This window comes from Sinocyclocheilus rhinocerous, unplaced genomic scaffold (assembly GCF_001515625.1).
Source record: "Sinocyclocheilus rhinocerous isolate Xijiao unplaced genomic scaffold, SAMN03320098_v1.1 scaffold697, whole genome shotgun sequence".
Lineage (NCBI taxonomy): Eukaryota > Metazoa > Chordata > Actinopteri > Cypriniformes > Cyprinidae > Sinocyclocheilus > Sinocyclocheilus rhinocerous.
In genome coordinates this window covers 1303904-1318407 of record NW_015664033.1, presented here as the reverse complement: position 1 = coordinate 1318407, position 14504 = coordinate 1303904, and the positions used below count along the sequence as shown (strand labels likewise).

Here is a 14504-nt window from a genome sequence, read left to right as displayed (position 1 = left end):
TCCAAATACACTTCTAGGCTCGCTACGAATTGGGTCTGAATGAGAGACGGCCTGCGTCCCAATGTGCATACTTTCCATCCTAAATTCATCCAGCAAGAAATGTCTGTTAGACAAGCTGAGATGCGAGCATGTGAACATTCATGTGAAACCTATAAATATAATTAACATTAAGCAATACTCATTTCTAAAACTCATCTCTTCTTCGAAAAGAATTTAAGGCCGTTTGAATAAAATACTATTTATTTAAACCAACTCTGTTTCGTATACTTGTTGATCATGTCGTAAACATATTTCCAGTGTGTAACATTTCTGCTATTCAGCTTTTAAATTAACTTGTCTCTTACATCAGTCAAGTCCTCCAAATACACTTCTAGGCTCGCTACGAATTGGGTCTGAATGAGAGACGGCCTGCGTCCCAATGTGCATACTTTCCATCCTAAATTCTATGTGATATTAGTAATTTTCAATACTATTTAGGGCAGATAGGGTGGATAGTGTGCACATTGGGACGCAGGGTTGGTTCTGGGTTGAATGAATCATCAGTGATCCAATCTGAATCGTTCAGGTTTTGTGAACCTGTTTAACCGATTCATTGAAAAGTTTCAGGGCACCTAAACCCCCACATATTACAGAAGTATTTGGGGAAGTTTTTTTACACGGATGCGGTTGTGTAACTACAATTAGTTTTACTAATACAGAAACTGAAACATAACTTAATCTTAGAAATCTTTCACTTTTAAGTTTCAAATGCATAAATGCAAATTTTCCCATTTCAAATCACATTTCAAGGCGTTTCTCCACTAATTTCGATAGTATTTTAAATCACTTAATATCTGTCTTACTTTTTCCTGTTTCTTGTTCATTTTCTTCCTCCTGTCTTTTGTTGCTCTTTTCTTTTGTTCCATTGTTGGTTGTTATTCTGTAATGTAGCAATTATATCTCCACATTTATAAATAATAATAATAATAATAATAATAAAAAATCTAAAACCCCAAAAGCAACACCATTAATAAACAGACGTTGAACATTAGAGAAGGAGTGGAAAAGGGCTGATTTTAATTAATTTAAACGAAGTTACAGATACTGCAGCATGATTTTCTTTGATGTTTTTAACTTTTTTGTTTGTTTGTTTTTCCAAGAGCACTGTGAAGGAACACTGCCATCACTGAGAAGAATCAGGGTTCGCAAAAACATTAGGATCCGTTTTTTGGGATGAACACAACGTCAGCATTTGTGTTAAAGTTAAACATTCACTTGTTCAAGCAACTGCGCCTAAAGGCTTCTTTCTTATTGATCTTTACATTTTTACTTTATTCTTACCACTATTTTAAAATGCCACACACACACACACACACAAAGGGAAAAAAAAACGGACTAGCATTTACACTCCCCTTTGATTTATATACAAAATCAGGGAATTAAATGTCAATACTTAAGCTTCCAAACAAATATTCAAAAAGAAACAAGCGGACACCACTACACTCCTCCAACAAAAGGATTGTAAAGAAAAGCAAAACACACTTCAGGAAGCAACAATGTGAGTGGAAAAATGTATTTACAATGAAACCACTGTATGTCAGAATTCACCTCAACCATGTGCTGTGTATTCATTTGCAGGCATCCATGCCCACTCTGATGTTCAGTAAGTTCCATGTGCATTTACACTATATTAAGTCGGTAACGTAAAAGGGTTCAGCCTATGGCCTTTTGCACCCCAATAAAATTATGCAGGATCTAAATAAGAATAATTATAATATCAATACTCATTAACACACAACAGCGTACTGTAAATGCGATCAGTAAAGTGGGCATTTGTAAAACCTTACAGCCACAAACACAAACCCGCCCCGCCCCTATCAGATTGAAACACACAAAAAGCACAAAACGTTTAACTCTCCAAACATAACATTTGCGTAAATTAAATAAGAAGCACGGGTTTACATACTCCGATATCTAACCACCTCTGACAGGTGACTAACAGCTGTCTGACAAACGAGCAATTCATCCAGAAATCAAGGGAAACATTACCAAATCAAAATGTGCCTGTGCCAAATGGGACGTTGTGATTGGTGGATTAACCTGTAGATGAGCAGACACTGAACATTGGAAGGGTTTGCGACAATACAGTGAGAGTAAGCTACTAGTGCTCAACGGGACGTGAGGAGTAACAGGGAGAGCGATTCAAATTCTCAGCAAAGTTGCAATATCACACAAGATCACTCTCACTCATGCTCCCCCCCACCCCACCCCTTTTTTGTAACTCAATACGCACCACCATCTTAAAACGCACGTGTCACCCTCCCCCCAACCCTTTATCGTCAGTTCCTCCCCTTCACTGCACGGCTTGTTCGTTGGCAGTGCTGCCCGAGTCTTGAGGCTTCATGACATCGGGAAGCTCAGGAGGGCTGGAGAAGGCCTCTATTCTTAGAGGCTCAAAAGCATCATCTGTGATAAAAACAGACACGGTAGGCAAATTCAGATCACCAAATATCACATAGCGGGATATGAGGCAAGCGACTGAAACAAGAGCTCACCACTGATGCGAAAAGCCAGTCCTACTGTGGCCGGAGCCTGAGGCCTGGCTGTCTGGTTTGTGAACCCACAGTCTCCAAGAGTCTTACTATCTTCTAGCAGCATGTCATCCTGGGGGACATGGAGAGATTGTTTAATAAAGCACATAATAGACTCAAATCACAACAGCATATGTTTGATTTAGCCTACGTGTGGTCATTCAAAAACTGGCAACAGCACATGGTCCCACTTATTGTCTTAAAACACTGAATAAAGTATTAAACTCACAATTTTTTAAAGAATGGAATATTATTAGTTTGTTGTACTTTATCACAAGGTCACAAAGTGACCACAAAGTGAGTTTGAGCTGACTTTTTTCCATATTCATAGACGTGTCTTCATTTGTTTTTCATATATATATATATATATATATATGATGTTTAGTGTAAAAATGTTTAAAACAAAATATGTGCTTTAGAGAATACTGTTTAAAGTAATTCGTTTTTCACTTTCCGTGCTGTTAATCCTGTAAATGTGCCTTGTAAATCTATGGGTTCGTAAACTTCTTAGATATAATTTGTGGGTTTTCTTAACTTTTGAGCTAGTATTAACAAAAGATTTGATTAATTCTGTGATGTTTTGTGGTATTAGTTTGTGTTACACGCACTACCATTCAAAAAGTTTGAAGACTCATATGCTCACCAAGTCTGCATTTACTTAATCAGCAATACAGTACAAACAGTAATATTTTAAAATATCAATACAATTTAAAGAACTTTTCTATTTTAAATTATTCTCAAATGTAGTTTATTCTCCTGTGATGGCAAATCTGAATTTTCAGCATTACTCCAGTCTTCAGTGTCACATGATTCTTTAGAAATAATTCTATGATTTGCTGCTCAAGAAACATTTTTCATACTTATTAGTGTTGTTATTATAACAGTTTAGCTGTTTTTGCATTTTTTTTTAAATAAAAATCTTTTCTAACATCATAAATGTATTTACTGGTCACTTTTGATCAATTTAATGAATCCTTTCTAAATAAAAGTATTAATTTCTCTTTAAAAAACCTTACTAGCTCCAAATTTTGTAACATAGTGTGAAATTACATAACTTGGAATGCTTTCATTTCTACAAAACAGGAATGACCCAACTACATAGAACCTTCAGGATATACTAAAAGAGCTATAACGCTAATAATCAACATAATCATGAAAACTTTCTTTGCTGACCTTATAAAGTCTCTGATCCTCTGGCGCTCGCTTTAGGATGCCCTCCACAATCCGCTTCAGCTCGTAGACTGTGGTAGACTCCTTAGCATCTGTGAAGATGGTTGTCTTGTGACGTCTGATCATCAAAAAGACATCCTGAAGAAAAACAAGGAGCCAGTTATTCAACCTTCAATCCTCTCATTATCAACACATCTCGATTTATACCGAGTTCAACCCTCCACAACCTAAACTCATGGCGCATTTGAATTTTTACACAACAAAATGAGACATCAATCACCTTAGAAAAATAATCCTAAACATGATAACAAACCACCAGCTTCTATAACTCTCAACTCCAAAAAAGCCGTGTTTGTTGTAATTTACAGGTAGAACAACCACTGGCTTTTTAAAAATAAAACAAGAAAGAGAAAAGCAGATGGTGAACAGCTCTCTACACAAATAAAACGCTGACAGCTGCAGTTGTGTTAAGTTGTTGTTGACTTAGTTACTGGCAACACCTAGTTGTGCGGTTTGTTTACTGCAAACAGCTAACCACAGCATTACGAGGGGATGAAAATTCAATAATAACTGTAAACGCGGCTAAACCAAGTAAGTTATCTTTTAAAAATGGACGTGCAAGCTGGAGCTAGTAACAACGGCAGGACAAAACATGTAGCAACCCATCTAAGCTCGATAATCTTTTGATGATTATCTACATTTATTGTGCGCATAGATTAAATGACTAACGTTAGATGAGCATCTAAAAAGGCACAGCCCAGAATGATCAATGACAGGACCAGCCCGTTCCTACATTACGGAGCTGTCATGAAATCAACACCGTGATTAACAGCCCCACTTCGGCTACAGAGGGTGCGCAGCTCATATACAAATAAACAATACACAACTGTTTGCCCATCGGTTTTTAGTATTGGCCGACCAGACCGGTCGTCGAGCGCAATGTATTCAGCAACACAAGTAAATGGGGCGGATTTAGCAGGGAATGTTAGCCGGGCTGCTAAAAATATTGCGAAACAAAGAGGACTGTGTAAAGGCTGAGTTCACACTCGTTAGCCACTCCAACCAGTGGCTAGTTTGCGTATAATCCGTCACAGAAACATTTTCAAACTACAAAACGAAAGAATACGTTCGATCTGCTTCCTCACTCACCATTTCTCTACGACTGTTTCGCTGACTTCTTCCACTATCCCACGCTGCACTGCGGAAATCAAAGCGCTCGAGCCAGTCCTCCACAATCCCAGATGTCTTTGCGCGAGCAGCGTCAACTCTTTTCTGTGCCGGAGACGCACCCTAGCGGCCTCACACAATTCAGTGCATTTTTTTTTTAACTAACACTTGTTGAACAGGCACAATCCATTTGATTAAGTTTAATGTACAGTTTTGGCTATTTCTGTGAAAAGTAATTCTAGTGCACATCGTATGCTTAAGAATGCACTGTATGGCGTAGCTGTAACAATGGTTTTCACTGGGATTACTGGCCAAATTTGTTCATTAGAAAGGTGCACATTGTAGAATGTATCTGGGACTGTGGCTTCCATATGTGACCCTGGAGCACAAAAGCAGTCATAAGTAGCACAGGTATATTTGTAGCAATAGCCAAAAATACATTGTATGGGTCAAAATTACGAATTTTTCTTTTATGCCAAAAATCATTAGGATATTAAGTAAAGATCATGTTCCATGAAGATATTACTTTCCTACCGTAAATATATCAAAACTTCAGTTTTGATTAGTAATATGCATTGCTAGGGACTTAATTTGGACAACTATAGCCAACAATACATTGTATGGGTCAAAATTACGAATTTTTCTTTTATGCCAAAAATCATTAGGATATTAAGTAAAGATCATGTTCCATGAAGATATTGTTACTTTCCTACCGTAAATATATCAAAACTTAAATTTTGCTTAGTAATACGTATTGCTAAGGACTTTTTATTCGGACAACTTTTAAGATGATTTTCTCAATATTTTCATTTATTTGCACCCTCAGATTCCAGATTTTCAAATAGTTGTATCTCAGCCAAATATTGTCCTATCCTAACAAACCATACATCAATGGAAAGCTTATTTATTCAGCTTTCAGATGAAAAAAAATTACCCTTATGACTGGTTTTGTGGTCCAGGGTCACAAATACAGATACGAAATACACAAAGACATGACGTCATCAGGGGTTTAAACCGTTTATTCTGAGCAAGACCTTGATGGAATAAACTCCCTTACGAAAATTAACCATGGTTTTACTATAGTAAAAGTGTAGTTACCATGTTTTTTTTGGCTTATTACCATTTGTATAAGCAGAGTTCTACAACAAATATCATGGTTAAACTATGGTTAGTGTAGCAAATCCATGGTTAATTTGTGGTTACCATTGTTTATCTATAGTAACCATGTTTTTTTGTTTTGTTTTTTGTAGTAAAACCATGGTTAATTTTCGTAAGGGCTTTGATGTTGAGGCAACATTTTAAAAAGTTTATTTGAAACGAAAAAAAAAAAAAAAAACATTAATCATGCACACTTCATTTCAGGCTGCCACAATATCCTTTAGGATTGCCTGCAACTCAGGAGTATTTGTGGATTTATTAACATTAGATTATCTTTTGCTGGCTCAATCGGTTATTTACAAATACTACAAATGACTAAAGAAAACCATGTCTTTTCCCACTCCTTTCCAAGTATTTTCTTTTACAGTTAGTACTACTCTCTTTAATACCTTTAATGGTATGTATTTACAATGCTGCCAACAATTTCAATATGAAAATCACAAATAAGATCTCAGTCTGGGGTTCTCTCAGTCTGACTTTAACAGCTCATTATTTGTCATCCTTCGGCCAAGCAGCACCTCTTCCTCACTGGACCTTCAGTTTGAAGTCACACACCGGTTACAATAGGCACACTAGCAACAGAGGAAACAAAAGACCCTGTTGGTTTAGTAGCAGCATTTTTTTTAATTTATGAAATTGAATGACAAGGTACAACAATATCTCTATACAGTACTAACAGAACTGTTCATTCACACTTACCTGTTTTTTGTTTTATGAAATGACAATGCAGTCCGCTGATTCTCCTGTGTTAACAAAAGTTGAATGATAATGACTACAGACGTGGAGGAAAAGCAGACAGGTGAACTGAGATTTGGATATGAGATGATCATACTCACGGAATATTCGTTTTAGTGCCTCAATTTCTTTTAAAGGGTTTGGTTTCTGGATTTTGAAGGTGTATTTTGCAAGGTCATCTTCACTGAGCTTGATTTGGACAAAAGCAAAACACTCAAATTTAATAATATACTTTATGCATACACTACCATTCAAAAGTCTGAGGTCATTAAGATTTTTCTCAAAATAAATTAATACTTTTATACAGCAATATGAGAGTGATTTCTGAAGGATCATGCGACACTGAAAACTGGAGTAACAGCTGCTGAAAATTCAGCTTTGTCATCACAGAAATAATTTACATTTGAAAATACATACGTTTTGATGAGTATTAAAAACAAAACAAAAATGTTCCAACCCCAAACACAACAGTAGTGTAAATAAATTATTTTGTACATAAATGTGCAGAATCACGAAATGAAACTTTACTGCATTTGTCCATATCTACACAAAACAAAGCAATTCCGCTGCTGATTCTTGACATAATCATAACCAATAACACAATGGTTTTGGGCTGCCAGTGAGAACAAAGATGTTGCAATATCACAATACATACTGGCTGATCCCTGGGCGTTGTATAAGGTTTAGTTCCCTCACTGCGATGGAGTGACAGAGGTCTGTGTTTGGTTTCTGGGTGCACACTGCAGTTGAAGCGCAGCACGCTGACAGGCAAATGAACATGCCAACTGTCTGGATACTTCTTTACCAGATTTTCCACCATACTGTAAAGAAACCACACCATAATTTTTTTTCAAAATAACTCTATGCTCTGTAATATTGTGATTCATGTCCAAACAATTCTAAACGTACTTAACAATGTGGTATTGTGTGTGGGGTTCAAGCTGCGAAGCCTGGTGATGCCGAGAGACGAGGGAGATGTCCTTTATCATCAGAATATTATTGAGTGCTCTGTTAACCTTGACAAAAGAAAGCAAAAAGGGTAAAGATAAAAAATTAAACGGTATTGAGACAATTAAATAACCTTTCAGCACATTTAAATGAATAAAAATACAATTTACAATTATAAATAATTAAACCTGCACTAATTGCTCTGACATTATCCAGTGAATCGTGACTTACCGTTCTGACCTGAATCCCTCTAGCACCCCAAGGTGTGAGAAATCCCAGAGGAAACCCGTATCGGGAAATGGCATCACACATAAGCAGGGCAATGGAATCAGAATTAGGCTTTTCAGATGGAAAGATTTCAATCCACTTGGTGTAATAATCACAGATGACCACGATGTGGCTATAGGGGCCTTTGCTTTCTTGAAAAGGCCCTGTTACATCTATACTCAGCCATTGCCATCTCTCGGTCACCTAGATGGAAAAATTAAGATAAAAGTTTTTTTTACAGGTAAAACTATGTTAAGCCACACTTTTCACTCTCATAACTATTATGGCTGCTATTTTATGTCTTCACACAGAAATTACCGCTGTGCTAGAGGACTAAAAAAGGACAAATCTGAAAAAAGGCATACCCGGATAAACTGAGTGTTTGGATTTTCAGCTGTTTCAAGAGGTGCGTCATCATAGGCGACATCATTTCCAGGATCCTGCACATACATATAAAGAATAAAATAAAAAAAACAATGCTAAAACATCATTCAGGAGACTATTTCCAGATCTGAAGTTTATACATTTACAGACTGTGATAATGTAAAGGTCTACATACACTAGCATCATCATCAGCTTCATCATCAGCCTCATCGTCACCCTCCGAAAGCTTCATCCAGTGAAAGCTCTGTGAAAACACATTGACTGGTGTATAATGTACAAGTCAGTGTATAAGATGCTCTACAAAAGACAGACAAAGATCAACAACTATTAACCTGTGGTTTGCAGTAGTCACCATGGAAGCTGCCAGCATGCAAGGGGCCAAGGCTGGAACCATCAGAATCCACAGGCACACGAACAAACTTCCCCTCAAGCCTATCAAGCCCATGAATAAGAGACGTTAAGTAGTACGACAACAACTAGAGAAAATTACTCATTTGGCAAAAAATTGTAACAAATACATAGGCTAACAAACATTACCGTGGTGTTACTGGTGCCGATACTGCGGTTGGTTTTGGTTTGATAGGCACTTCAACTGGCTTACGATTCTGAAAAACCAAAACAAATGAAGAATGTGTTTAGAAGTAATACAAAAAGATGAAAAGACTTTCTAACACAGCTTTAAAACAATGGTTCTCAACTGATCGATCTGGGGACACAGATTTTATATTCCTGAACCTCTGTGTAAGCCAAACCTCTTTGACCTAAAATTTTCTAAAAGTTCCGCCTGAGATTTTATAGTTAATATAGTTAACTGAAGTTAATATTTCAATAGTTTAACAAACCATTTGCATGTTCACAGCTCTCTGGTGTTAGTTAATGGTATCTAGGCATTGCGCGATAAGTCGATATATTGATTATTGCGACAGGCCTAATGGTATCATTACAAGTGTTTTATTTGTTTATTCATTCATTTATTTATTTTAAAATTACTTACGTTTTCATTTCCATGACTTAAATAATTATTAGCTTTATATCAAATCATGAACCCCCTGCTATTCACTCACAAACTCAAAACAGTTCAGGAAACCCTGCAGCAGAACATGAAAACCATTGGATCCCAATTCAAAGGTTAATATATAATCAAACGTTTAGTTTATTAATATTACTATAAACTGCATAAGACCAATAATACACAAAATATTTACATGACAAAGGCTGAAAAGGAAAACCAGCAATTCTGGATTATTTGGAAATGCATTGATGGAAAGAACCACTGCTTTCTGGAAATGTATTTACTAAAATTTTTACTTGATATGAGGATGAGTGATTCTTCTAACCTCCCATACATACCAGAGACCGTCTCTTGACAGCTGGCACCTGGGTGTGGACAATTAAAAAAAAAAAAATCATGAAAAGAACACATGCATTATAAGCAGAAACGGGGAAAAAATACGGATATTTGCATTACAAGTAACAACATTTTAAAGACATGCACAAAACTGTTCTGACTTGCCTTCCACTGCAGATGTTTTGGGAAATTAAAGATAGTCGGGACAGCATTTTTGCGCAGTCGTTTGTGACTGCCCACTTGTTCAAAGCAGTCCTTCTCAAAATGATCCGAGCACAGGACTGAGTTTCCAGTTGGCCACCAGTTCTGCCATCTCATCCGACGGAGCCACTCTCTCACTCTCAAGCCGTCAGCTAGCGGGAATCTGGATGATGGACACATACATAAAACACACACACACACACACACAGACGTGCATAAGCGTGTTCATGCATGCGTCACAAAACCATCACAATGTTGGACAAATATGCGTGCATTTAAATACACATTATATTGGGGGTTTGTTTGAAACTTTACGAACATGAGATATATGCATACACAACTTACTTGTGAAAAGAAAACTCGCCCCTGTTGTATGCCTCTTTATACTCTCTATCTGAACGCTTCTTGCACTTATAGGCTGAACACACTGGCATTTTTTTATTCAATTCCAATGCAATTTCAAACGCTAAACAGACATCTTATTTTGTATTTCCGGAAACTGTTCTTCTTCTGGTGGGATTTAATGGCAGATTGAACACTGGGAGTACTGCCACCTAATGAACACGTCGAATAATCTCCGTTTTGCGATGGAGAGCCCCATTTTCCTTCTTTGCTGAGAGCTGTCTGTTCTGCTTGTTTGCACACTCTGACCCTCCTTATTTCCCAGCTCTGATTGCAGTAAAAGTTCGCCCAAAAATTAAAATTCTGTCATCATTTATTTACCCTCGTGTAATTTCAAACCCTCTCCCATTTTGTTCAAGTCTTGATAGAAACTTCTCGGGTTTCATTAAAATGTCTTACCTTGTATGTCTAATGGGTTTGGGCATGAGGCGGAGTAAATTCAGTAAATTTCATTTCTGAGTTTTGAGATTTTTGAACTATGTCTAATTCTGAATGTCTGCAATGTAACGACATTACGTTTTTATGTAGACTACTGTTGTCTTTTTCTATAGTTTGATGAAGCCAAGGTTACAAAAGTGATAACTCACTTACCTGTATTCATGAAATTAAATACAATACCAAAAGATTTTACAAAAAGATTTGAGCCGTCAACGACTTGTGTTTTAAATAAATCGGTTGCGTGAATGACTCACTCATAGCACTCAGAGACATTTGTCGCCATGTTCAGATAACATGCAAAAAGAACCAGTAAATGAATCTTTTTGGTGAACGTGTTCAAAAGATTCGATTCACTGGAATAATTGAAACTCCCTACCGCCAACCAACAACAGCTCCTCAAAAAATGCAACACGGCACACACAAAAACGTTATGATGACAACAGTCCCGTAAATGATTACATTTACAATACTTTAGAGTTTGTAACTGCATTTGTTTATTACAAACACACACACAACAAACATACAAATACGTCTGTAAATGTATGTTTGGCAAAGCTGTAGCATGCCTGATTAGCAGCTACACAATATTAAAACATCTGTTATACATGTGTGTATGTTTTGATTAGGGGACTTTACATCTGAGGATTAGCTTATGTTACTTGAAACTTGCAACACTTGCAACAAACATTTAAAACTTACGTGTGAAAAGAAAAGTCGCCCCTTTTGTACGCCTCTTTATATGATCCATCAGAGCGATTCTTGCACTTATAAGCTGAACAAACGGGCATTTTTCTAACAGAATATGTTACTGCTCCATTCACTTTCACCAATTTCGTCGCATAGGGCAACAGCAGCAAACGACTGTGACTGTTTTGTATTTCCGGATGCTTTTATTAACTGAGAGACCTATTACCGCCATCTACAGGACAATGTGTGATACTGCAGCCAGTTTCACAAACGGCACTCTATACTAAAAAGTGTGGAAGGTTTTGGAAAGACTATTTATTTATTTATTTATTTATCTGAAAGGAAACGAGAGCACTGTGCATTTATTTTATGATTTTTTTTATTTTGGTGCAATTGAACATTTTTGTTAAAAAGAATACAAACTTTGAAATGTGACCTTTAATTGTTGTGGTGCATTAATGTAACCAGTTAGAGCTGATTAGACAATCTAATAATCTGATGGCGGGGGGGGGGGGAAATCTCTGTTTTTCCTGCTTGCGTTGGTTTGTAATAATTTATAGTTGTCATTTCAGGCCTGATGGAAGTGAAAGAGGAAAGTCAAATTCTGAATGAAATGGAGGAGAAACAGCAGCATCACAAAGCTCATGATGTCCTCACTGGAGAAAAATCATCGATTTGCTCCCAAACTGGAAAAACCAGTTTCTCACAAAGCCGCACTCTGACAACAGCCAAAAAACCCTTCACCTGCTCTCTGTGTGGAAAGCAATGTGCCCATAGAGGCCACCTGAACGATCACATGTTAACTCACACCGGAGAGAAGCCGTTCGCTTGCCCCCAGTGCGGAAAGAGATTCTCACGCAGAAGAAGCCTCAACGATCACATACTGATTCACAACGAAGAGAAGCGTTTCGTCTGTCCTCAGTGCGGAAAGAGTTACAAACGCAACGAACACTTTCGGAGTCACTTACTAAGTCACGACGGAGGCAAACCCTTCACCTGCTCACAGTGTGGAAAGAGTTTCAGTTTTAAACGAACCCTTAACGATCACATCAAAATTCACACTGGAGAGTGTCTTCACACGTGCCTTCAGTGCGGAAAGAGTTTCCTGAATAAAGGACACCTTAAGGAGCACATAAAAATCCACACCGGAGAGCGACCTTTCGCCTGCCCTCAGTGTGGAAAGAGCTTCATCAGTAAACAAAACGTTACATCTCACATGAAAATTCACACATTGGAGAAGCCTTTTAAATGCCTTCAGTGTGGAAAGGGTTTTGCATGGGCGAGCTGTCTGAAAATCCATATGCGCCACTCTCACTCTGAAGAAAGGGAGTTTACCTGCGAGCACTGCAATAAAACATTTGTTTTAGAGTCTTACCTAAAGAGACACTTGAAAATTCATCAAAACGAGAAGCCTTTCGTCTGTTCGGTTTGCGGGAAAAGTTTTTTATGGCCCCTGTGTTTCAAAGCGCACCAGAAAATACATGAGGGTGTGAAAACCCATGTGTGCTCAGAGTGCGGCAGAGCCTTTGCTACAGCCGATTATTTGATAAAACACCACAAAATCCATATGGGAGAACGGCCGTACGTGTGCTTATATTGCGGAAAGAGTTTTTCTAAGAAAGCAAACCTGGTAGATCATGTAAGGCTGCATACTGGAGAGAAGCCGTACACCTGCGCTCAGTGTGGAAACAGTTTCACCTCAAGAAAAGGTCTAAGCTATCACAGAGAAAAGCATTGTTCTCAAAGCGTGCCAAAGTCATGTTCAGTTGAAGTCCAGATAGCGTCGGATATGCCTGAAGATTGCGTTTCTACCAAAAAAGCAATTACATCTACATTTAGTGGTGAATAAGCTCTCACTCGAAGGAAATGGCAGCAGAAAGTTTGTGCATCTAGTACTTCATTGTAAAAGAAAATTGAAGGGAAGGAAATAAAACAGAAAAACAAGGGAGTGAGAGTGGAGTCTGGAAAACTGTACATATTTTATACTACATAAATGTAAATGTGGACCTTATGTAGCTCCGCCTCTTTTCAGCGCTGCACTCATTGTCTTCTGTCTTCCATTTTTATTTCCACTGTGTGAAGGTCAGGTTGTATGAATTTCTGAATGAACTGTTCATTTTAAAATCTTCCCGGTCTACTGACATTTCTTTTGTTGACATCTGCTTCAAATATTACAATGCACATGATAACTTTCGTTAAATCTACAACAAGCAAATCCACTACACCAAGCTAATTACTCTTCAGCAGTGATCCAACATGGAAGTAAGCCTTTTTCTGTGAATGTGCGAGACTTCTGGTTCATTAGCCGCTGTAGGGAAATAACGAGAAGAAAACAATGTGCAGTAAACTGTAAAACTGTGCACTACAAACCGGTGTGTTCATAACTAAGATAATACATTAAAATAATATGGTAAGACACACTAGTTTGCAATATCGAGCAGCAAAACGAGCTGTTTTGTACAGCTAAAAGATAGCTGGACACGATGGACATCGGAACCCAGACACATTACATTTACAATAAATTAAATGTTTATCTATCAGATTGTGTTTTATTAACGTCTACACCAACCCTAAACATACCCCTTACAATAATGCAAGAAATTATTGTTGTACAGTGTGAAAAGAATTACGCTATATTGATGTGCGCATGCCCAGTAGCCGCAGATGTATCCCATCTGGCCTTAACCTGCTCTTACGTGAAAAATAAGGTGGTATCCAGCTACTGCAAAAAGTTCAAAGACAGATTTCTGAAGATGGCTGCGCACTTGTTTGTCTGACGCATAAGCTCTATAGCAGGGTTCCTCAAATCTTGCCCTGGAGGGCCAATGCGCTGCAGAGTTTAGCTCCAACCCTGATCAAACTCAGCTACCTGTGATTTTCTAATGATCCTGAAGACATTGATTAGTATGCTCAGGTGTGTTTGATTAGGGTTAGAGCTAAACTCTGCAGGAAAGTGGATCTCGTGGGCCAGATTTGAGGATCCCTGCTCTATAGTATATTTAGAGAGGGTCAAGCATGCATAGACACCT

The 14504-nt window shown here is 37.7% G+C and overlaps 3 protein-coding genes across 4 annotated transcripts; 1 reads left to right on the top strand and 2 right to left on the bottom strand.

Annotated features, from left to right (window-relative positions):
- Positions 1-2296: 2296 nt before the first annotated feature.
- LOC107729548 (transcription elongation factor B polypeptide 2-like) lies at positions 2297-4997 on the bottom strand. The gene is made up of 4 exons (XM_016540102.1): positions 4890-4997; positions 3744-3878; positions 2535-2643; positions 2297-2445 (listed from the first exon to the last, which is right to left on the bottom strand). Exons 1-4 carry the CDS (start codon positions 4890-4892, stop codon positions 2333-2335), a joined length of 360 nt encoding a protein of 119 aa, XP_016395588.1. The 5' UTR covers positions 4893-4997; the 3' UTR covers positions 2297-2332.
- A 1190-nt stretch (positions 4998-6187) lies between these two features.
- On the bottom strand, positions 6188-11680 carry LOC107729440 (uncharacterized). 2 transcript variants are annotated; one of them, XM_016539929.1, is made up of 13 exons: positions 11488-11680; positions 9913-10111; positions 9750-9776; positions 8937-9004; positions 8732-8831; positions 8575-8643; positions 8381-8455; positions 7980-8219; positions 7710-7816; positions 7456-7621; positions 6902-6989; positions 6765-6808; positions 6188-6637 (listed from the first exon to the last, which is right to left on the bottom strand). In XM_016539929.1, the coding sequence occupies exons 1-12, from the start codon at positions 11574-11576 to the stop codon at positions 6777-6779; spliced, it is 1260 nt and encodes a 419-aa protein (XP_016395415.1). In that variant the 5' UTR covers positions 11577-11680; the 3' UTR covers positions 6188-6637; positions 6765-6776. The 2 variants fall into 2 exon arrangements, with proteins under 2 accessions (XP_016395415.1, XP_016395414.1); XM_016539928.1 differs by lacking the exon at positions 11488-11680 and adding an exon at positions 10294-10565.
- Positions 11681-12051: 371 nt separating this feature from the next.
- On the top strand, positions 12052-14033 carry LOC107729444 (gastrula zinc finger protein XlCGF57.1-like). Its single transcript, XM_016539935.1, has one exon. It carries the CDS (start codon positions 12053-12055, stop codon positions 13322-13324), a length of 1272 nt encoding a protein of 423 aa, XP_016395421.1. The 5' UTR covers position 12052; the 3' UTR covers positions 13325-14033.
- Positions 14034-14504: the final 471 nt, after the last annotated feature.